The sequence below is a fragment of the Cyclopterus lumpus genome, chromosome 9, assembly GCF_009769545.1.
Source record: "Cyclopterus lumpus isolate fCycLum1 chromosome 9, fCycLum1.pri, whole genome shotgun sequence".
Classification (NCBI taxonomy): domain Eukaryota; kingdom Metazoa; phylum Chordata; class Actinopteri; order Perciformes; family Cyclopteridae; genus Cyclopterus; species Cyclopterus lumpus.
In genome coordinates this window covers 24,706,631-24,715,596 of record NC_046974.1, presented here as the reverse complement: position 1 = coordinate 24,715,596, position 8,966 = coordinate 24,706,631, and the positions used below count along the sequence as shown (strand labels likewise).

The following is an 8,966-nucleotide window of genomic DNA, read 5'->3' as shown; positions in this document are numbered from 1 at the left end:
TAATCTGTAGATGAGCATAAAGGGACAACTTGTGGTTTTAGGGGCACTTTATCCATCCTTCCAATATTTCTGTGCAGTGTCACTAACGTTAGTTCAACCACTTCTCTCTCCCAACTTATCCCAACTGAATATCATCAGTTGCTCAGTGCCACTCGGAATTGTAAATTTATGCACAAAGGCCCCTTATAGCGGCTGTATGCGATGCACCATAAGCAAACGGCATAAATAAATGGTAAGAGCATTTGGCATTACATAAAGTGCGTAATAGTCTGCTTAGGGCAGTTTGGAAATGTGGTCAAACAAACACAGGACTAACGTACAGGAGACTGCTGTTTGTGTCTCTTGCAAAACTAAAAGGAAACTTTGACATTGTCACCTGACGTGTGCGTTATTAGTCACCTGAGTAAAGTGAGTTAGTCATGTGAGTCTTTAGTCACTTGAGTAACATGAATCGTTAGTCATGTGAGTTGTTAGTCATGTGAGTAAAGTGACTAGCTAGTCATGTGAGTCGTTAAGTCACTTGAGTAACGTGAGTCGTTAGTCATGTGAGTAACGTAAGTCGCTAGTAATGTGAGTCGTTAATAATGTGAGTAAAGTGAGTCGTTACTCATGTAAGTCGTTAGTCACTTGAGTAACGTGAGTCTTTAGTCATGTGAGTCATTAATCACATGTGAGTCGTTAGTCATTTGAGTAAAGTGAGTCGTTAGACATGTGAGTCGTTAGTCACTTGAGTAAAGTGAGTCGTTACTCATGTGAGTCGTTAGTCACTTGAGTAAAGTGAGTCGCTAGTAATGTGAGTCATTAATCACTTGAGTAAAGTGAGTCGTTAGTCAATTGAGTCGTTAGTCACTTGAGTAAAGTGAGTTATTATTCATGTGAGTTGTTAGTCACTTGAGTAAAGTGAGTCGCTAGTGAAGTGAGTCATTAGTCAATTGAGTAAAGTGAGTCGCTAGTCATGTGAGTCGTTAGTCACTTAAGTAAAGTGAGTCATTAGTTATGTGAGTCGTTAGTCACTTGAGTAAAGTGAGTCATTAGTCATGTGAGTCGTTAGTCAATGAGTAAAGTGAGTCATTAGTTATGTGAGTCGTTAGTCACTTGAGTAAAGTGAGTCATTAGTCATGTGAGTCGTTAAGTCACTTGAGTAACGTGAGTCGTTAGTCACTTGAGTAAAGTGAGTCATTAGTCATGTGAGTCGTTAGTCACATGAGTAAAGTGAGTCATTCGTCATGTGAGTCGTTAAGTCACTTGAGTAACGTGAGTTGTTAGTCATGTGAGTCGTTAATAATGTGAGTCTTTAGTCATGTGAGTCATTAGTCACTTGAGTAAAGTGAGTCGCTAGTCATGTGAGTCGTTCGTCACTGGATTAAAGTGAGTCGCTAGTAATGTGAGTCGTTAATAATGTGAGTAAAGTGAGTCGTTACTCATGTGAGTCGTTAGTCACTTGAGTAAAGTGAGTCATTAGTCATGTTAGTCGTTAGTCACTTGAGTAAAGTGAGTCGCTAGTCATGTGAGTCATGAGTCACGATTCACTTGAGTAACGTGAGAACACGTTGGTTGTGAAAACTTCAACCACGCTCTTTTCGTAAACCTAACATTCTGTGACGACAAAGTTTGTTGTATAAAGTATAAAGTAAAAGCATGTAACAAGTGTATATTGAAACGTCATCCTGACAAAAAATGAATGCTAAAGGGATACATTTTTACATTTCTGTTTGTGCAGTTTTTAAAAATACAATGTGTTAATTAGAGGTTTTGGTTGGTGTAGTTTATCATTTTGGACAGAGCCAAGCTATGCTAAGCTAGGCGAACCACATCCTGCCTACACTCCATACTTTGCCTCTTTAACTTCTCGGCTCACTCTTGGAAAGAAAGCAAATACCTTGTAAAAATTGAGACCATACCAATGAGATTCTTACGATTAAATACGGTTCCCCTTGGAAATATTGAAAAGAAACAGCAGAGTGGTTAGCCTGTACAGTGCACATTGACAATATAATACAGCAAATATGAACATAACAGTGTTTGACTCCTGCAGAGGTTGCAGTGATGTCCTCTTCCCTCACAGACTGCAGCAGCCTAAATATGGAAAAATGACTCAGCAACTGAGTGAATAAACCTGCAGACACATGATAGAAGTGTACTGCCCTCAACTATAGAATTGTTATTTATACAATATATATATATATATATATATATATATATATATATATATATATATATATGTATGTATGTATGTATGTATGTATGTATGTATGTATGTATGTATGTATGTATGTATATATATATATATATTAAGCACCTGAAATCATAGGTGCTTCAGAAAATATCGTACAAATCCAAAGATTCTGATTCAGCAAAAGGAGACAATGAGGTTTGTATCAAAAAGGCATCCCTTCTTCAGCTGATTTTTGCAATTGCTGTTTCCCATCCACAAAAAAAAAAGAACTGTGGAAGGAGAGGGGACAGAAGCAGAGATCAGCCTATCTATGATGGCGGAAGAGATGAAGTGATGAAGGACTAGCGTTACCATGGGACCTCTCACAAGACAAACCCAGGATTTACAGGTCTATCTCTACAGAAATCCCCCTATAAAACAGAGCCCTTCTTGTATGTGTAATGTAATACTACACATAAGGAGCATGTTGGTGATGAAAGATCCACCTTGATAGTATTATGCAATTAATATTCAAATTAAACTCTGTAGTTTGACAGAATTGGTTTCAAATGTTTTCTTCTCCCTCTTTACCCTGCCATGCAAAGCAGAATCAGCAGTGGAATCGGCAGAGGAAGGTTTTGAATGTGTTGCTTTGCTGAACCATGAATGATGAATTGCTTGCCCTAAGTTTACCGTGTGGTAAACTCCGTCAAAGAGTTTCAGCCTGTGTGAATAGATTCCTTTACAGCCACAGGTTTTAGGCTTTTTTTTTAGTGCACGTGGCTTTTTTAAATAAATTTGTTCCCACACGAATCAAGCTTGAGATTGTCTTCAAGACTTACATTTTCAAGAGGAAGTCCAGGGTCAGAGCGTCCTTTGACCACACTCTCCCCATCAGGACAGCCTGAGTAGTCAAGAGTCTGTCTCAGCCTCTGGTCTTTACCTGTCCATCTGTCAGACTTTGAGGTCAGTAGTTTTCCCAGGTGGAGGATCAGTCATAGACTTATCCTCCATGGCTTCTTGGTAGGTCAGGAAGGCAATCAGTGTGACACTGCAGAGCACATCTTGTCTCTGCCCTTTACAGAGATACATCCACTGGATGTGAGGCAGTGAGGCAGGGCTGCAGGACTCAGATCAGCCTCTCCTCTGGGGGCACTTTGAGGACACTGCCCATCTCAAGCCTGGCACCAGCCACCTCCTGTGAGCTGGGGCTGTAGGTGCCCTCTGACTGACGCTTCTTCCGTGCTGTCAAGACGAGGCAAAACACCACCAGTATGGCCAGTAACACACACAGGGTGATGACAGGGATGGCCACCACCAGCCAGGGGACTCCCACCTTATGCTCCTCTTTCTGCAAGAGGACAGGACAGAAGGTTATAATATAATAATGACCATTGCTCCTTTGGTTGCAGTTATAATATGGCACTCATTCGAACATTTTAATATATTGTTAATAATGGGTTAATCAGTGGTTAATAAATAAGTTGTATTCATTTTTTCAAAATAAGATACAAACATTTGGTTTGCCTATTTTATTGTTCTCCATCGTGACATGTGTCTGGTCTGCGAAGAATCTGGCCCAAAATCCATTTCTTAATATTTTGTTCTTTAGTCCAGATGGATACAAGGTTGCAAGGTGTATTTATTGTTATTGTACAACAGGGTTGTTGAGCAAAATGAAGTTGGTAGTCCGTTTTTGCTACAAACGAGAAACACACAACCACAAATAACTATATTATGTGTGGCGGGTGGAAAATGCATTGAGGAGTCTCCCAGCTGAGGAAAGAAGCTGTTCTGAAGTCTTGTGCTTCATCAGCTCATACTTATGTATCTCTTTCCAGAAGGCAGCAGGTGAACAGGATGTGGCTGGGTGGGTTTTGTCTTTTAATATCCCTTTAGCTCATCTCAGCTTCCTCTTCTCACCAATATCACTGATGCTCAGAAGATGGGTATCAATGATGATCTGGGTGGTTTCCTGGTTTCCTTGACATATCTCATTTGTAATATTTCCAATGAGGATGCTTTCTATTGCTCCTCTGTAAAAGTTACCAATAACTTTTGTCTTCTTAAGTTTCCTTAAGAAATACAGCAGTTTATGATCTTTCTTCTCCAGGATGGAGATGTGAGGACCATGTTAGTTGTTTGTGATGTTGATTCTCAGGAACGTAAAGCTGTTAACTTGCTCCAACCCAGCTCCATTGATGTAGACAGGTGTGTGTGTCTTCGCCTCCTTTTCTCTAAAATCAACAATCAGTCCTTTGGTTTTACTGACGTGGAGCAGCAGGTCTCATTGTTGTTTGTTGTTTGCAAAGTGTCTTCGGCAAACTTCACAACAGAGCTCTCTTCATGTTTTGGGTAGCAGTCATGAGTGTACAGCGTAAACATGAGGGGGCTGAGCACACAGCCCTGGGGGGCTCCAGTGTTCAACACAAGAGTATCCTACACACTTAACTAATGTGTACACTCCTGTTGTTTATATTATTTGTCTTTATTGTGTCATTATGTTTTGTTAGTATTTGCTGTTATAATTCAATTCAATAATTGTCACCTTTAGTTAGACAAAGCTATAATTTTATTTTAATGATTTTCATGTATCAGTTTTAATGGAAAAAGTTTACGTGGTTCCCTTTTGTGTTGGAACAACCTTTAGTGCTATTTTTTTACTACAGAAATATTACCAGTTTGTAGAGGTTTACACTGGACCGGGACAAGTGATTATGGGATTAACCTGGGACAGGGATGTCGTATGTGTACAGATTGTAAAGCCCTCTTAGGCAAATTTGTAATTTGTGATATCGGGCTATACAAAATAAACTGAATTGAATTGAATAATATAGTAATGCTATTTTGCTGTTCCTTGTGTATCAAACCATACTTTCTGCGGACTCTATATTAATGTTAGTGCTGTTTTCTATCAGGGCTTCTTTATCAGCTGAATGTTATTTAAATCTTAAACCCATCACAGGTTCTAATTTAGCACAAATGCTGTGAAAGTGAATCAACTCAAAGCGAGAGTGAGTGTCACTTACGTTGCTCTCACACAATGTCCCGCTGAAACCCAGCACACACACACACTGGAAGTGGTTGAGTCGGTCCAGACAGGTGGCCCCGTTGAGACACGGGCGGGACTCACACTCGTCTATTTCTGTCTCACACCTGAAACACATCAGAAGGGTTTTAATGCAACACTGACTGACAGAGCAGCAGCTTACACACACACACACACACACACACACACACTCTCTCCTGACCTTTACACTTGGATGTGGTTCAGACACACTTTCCCCTGAGCAGCAGGTGTGTGTAAGTGGTGAGGAATGTGCAGTGTGCTGCTCTCACCTGGCTCCAGTGTATCCCGGCTTGCAGGTGCAGTTGCCTCCAGAGTCCCCACCTATACAGACCCCTCCATTAAGACACTCTGTCTTTGCATCGCACGCCACTGGAGGAAAACGCCACCTATTGGACACACAATAGCTAACAGCGTTAACCTGGGACGGAATGGAAAGGTGGGGGCGACAAGTTAGCCAGAGGGGCAGGTCAGCATGTCATATATGACATCCAAAGCATTATAATAGCAGTTGTATATCATAGAACCGTTGAACATTGTTTTGGCCTAGGTGGAGGTCTGTTTTGAATCTATTTTAATATATGTCATATTTTTCAGCAGTAATGATCATTACTTGAGAAAAAAGAATTATCTGAAGCAAATTTAATTCATAAGAATGGCATGAAAATGAAACCCCTTTTGTGTAGCAATAAAACAATTAATTTGTAGACACTTTGCACTCATCATCAAGTAATATCATTCATATTTTCAGATTTTTTGGCAAATATAAGTTGTGTTTTTGTTTAGATAATCTTCACAAATGAACACCACTTCATGATTTGTGAGCGGTTAATGCAATCGGTGGAAGAAACAAGTGAAAGTTGAGCTATAAAGGAACTACACCACGGTTGCATTAGCGCCAGAAAACACAGCGATGCTGTAAAGGCCTATTGATGAGGTTAAGCGGTCTCATTTGATTCTATAATATAATGATGTAATTTTACAAAAATAATATCACCAACTCTGCAGTTCGTTTCAGCTCAGACTTTTGGCTTCTTTTATCTCATTGTTCTGGTTTTACAGCTCCTAACTTTAGGGTTTTGGCTCAGTCACTCAGCTATCATCCCCTTTGTTCCCAGCAGCAGGACGCTGTGTACAATGAAACAGCTCAGAGGAACCTGCTGTGCACTAGCTGCCTCGTACCAAATGGCAGACAAAGGCCCCATTAGCCACTAGCTGATGACCATAGTGGAGCATTTAGAAGCTAATGAACATTGGCATTCATTAGGTAAACACAACTTGTGTCTGCTGCTGTGTAAATAAGCTTGTCCACCAGATCAACTTTAATAGGAGATGGTGTGTCCAAAAAATGCATTTAAAGGGCCTGGGTGTAGGATTTGGCAGCATCTAGCGCTGAGGTTGCAGAATGCAACCAACTGAAACTTCTCTCGTTGGCCAAGCAAGTAGGCAAACTATTTAGAGCCAGTTTTTGGTTTGTTAGTTCTGGGCTACTGTAGAAACAAGACGATCAGCACTGTGAAGAGGACTTGCTCTGTATGTTGGTATAAATGGCTCCTTCCAAGACAACAAAAACATGTCAATTCTTATTTTCAGGTGATTATATTTCGGCCAATTGACCCCCCCTAAATGCTAAACAAAGCATTTGGTTTATTTAGTGTTCTCAAAGCATCATGCACAGACCCCTGACAGACAGAATGTTTTCAACCAATGATGTCATTATACAACAGTATGGTAATTATCATGAATATTATCAAAAGCTAAATAGCCTACAATGTGCTGTAAAGGAAGTCTTTACTCACTGGCAGCGTTTGCCGATGTAGCCAGTAGGACATGAACATGTGTGAGCTTCCACCGTGTCCACGCAGGTTCCTCCATTCACACAGCGGAACTCCACACAGTTATCCACCTCGTCCTGACAGTCTTTCCCTGTGTATCCAGGCGCGCAGTCACAATGGTAGTCTGCTAGAAGGTCTTTACATGTCCCGTAGACACAGGGACCTGAAGAGCACTCATTTACCTCCATCTCACACAGCTCCCCCTCCCATCCTGCAATGCAGCTGCAGTTAAACTCATTAAACTGGTCCTGGCATACACCCTGGTTGAGGCAGGGCTGGGAATCGCAAATCGGTGCACCTTGGCATCCTATTATTGGCTCATGCCCACCCAGTCTGGTAAACTGGCTCATCTGAGGGGCTTCTGGTACATTTATGAGTGGCAGGTAGACTCCACCCACTCTCACCTCGCCTATACATCCAGTGTATTTCTCAGCAAGATAGATTTGGGTGTCATTGAGGAAGTTAAGGTTGCCTCCAATGCCGAAGCTGCCACCAACTCTCTGCCCATCGATGGTGAGGCGCCAGCGGGACGCTAACTCTATGGGATCAACCATGGCCAGCTGGATTTGATGCCAGGCCCCATCTGCGATGGCTCTGTCGCTTGTGAAAGCCAGCAGCTCTGCACTCGCCCCGCTGTCCAGTTTGACCAGCAGAGAGGAGTTAAGCAGACCCAGACAGAAGACCTCTGCTCTGCTGACGGCCCGCATCAAGATCCCGTTTTCGTCCCGCGTCCGAATAGCCAAGGTGATGTTGGTTACCGGGCTCAGCAGTGAGCTGTTGGCAACATACTGAAGAGCGTTGTCCTGAAAAATGGCTTCAGTTAAACCTGTGTGATGAGAAGATGAGTAGTTTTGAAAAGTTACTGAAACCAAGGACTTTGTACAAGTTCCATGTTGATTCAAAATGTGTATGTTAATATTCTCTTTTAGATGTTAATCAATCAATGAATTGATTGGAAAACCACCAGTTGATTCCCCATCTCTTATCCTTATGTCTAACCACTGTTGTTGGGCTCATCTTAATTGCTTTGTAAAAATTACAATTGTTTAGCAGAGCTCTCATGCTTTCCAGAAGTAGACCAAATATCAAATCTAACTTAATAGGCCATAGAGAGGTATTTTTCTTTTACTTATCAATATGAAGTAAATGTTGATTGCAATGGCAGTAGGTTGGTGACACCATCAGTGTTAAGATTGGGTCCATTTAAGCATCACTTTCAGTTCTGTCTCCACAGGGTACGACCTGAAAATGAAGGCTCCACGGTGGAGCATCTTAAGACAACTTAAGTTACAACTTAACTTAAGTTACAACTTAAATCCTCTTTTCCAATGGAACTAGATAGCACAAGCTCAAAAATTCACTAAAAGTCACCAGATGACATCATCCACTGGTTTGTGACACTACACATCATTTGAATAAAGCTTGTGTTGTGTTGCAGCGAGGGAGAATCCCAAGAGGAGAGGGAGAGACCCTGGGATGTTGACTGAGATCACTCTGAGCAGCATTGGGAATGAATTACATATCAGATATTTGAATATAATAATATATCTAATTTGTTTTGCTGGTAATACATGTTAATTTTACACATCCTATACAACTCACATTTAAACTACATTCTAAAAGAAGGACATGCAGAGGTTTTGACTTGCCCTTAACGAATATTTAAATGTGAGGGCAAAAAGACAATTTCCTTAGTAATAAGCTCATATCCGAGCAGGATCTAAATACAGACAGTAAACCTCTCACTTTGAAACGGACCCGTCTGTCTGCGTGTCTGTCTCTTTAAGAGGGAGGAGACAGAGAGATACTCAGGGTTTGTTTAAGAAAGCCTTTTCGGAGCACGTTAGGTTCACAGAGTCAGTTACCATGGTAATAGAGCCAGAGGTAAAGTTACCCTCATCTCAGGGTT

At 41.2% G+C, this 8,966-nt stretch overlaps 1 protein-coding gene across 1 annotated transcript in view; it reads right to left on the bottom strand.

The window, feature by feature from the left end:
- Positions 1-3,284: 3,284 nt before the first annotated feature.
- The window catches only part of LOC117736553 (protein crumbs homolog 1-like), a 28,647-nt gene continuing 22,965 nt past the window's right edge, over positions 3,285-8,966 (bottom strand). The window contains exons 10-13 of the mRNA XM_034541956.1: positions 7,022-7,883; positions 5,495-5,611; positions 5,185-5,311; positions 3,285-3,506 (exon numbers count right to left, since the gene is read on the bottom strand). Of these exons, the coding sequence (XP_034397847.1) occupies positions 3,285-3,506; positions 5,185-5,311; positions 5,495-5,611; positions 7,022-7,883 (1,328 nt within the window). The remainder of the gene's footprint in view (positions 3,507-5,184; positions 5,312-5,494; positions 5,612-7,021; positions 7,884-8,966) is intronic.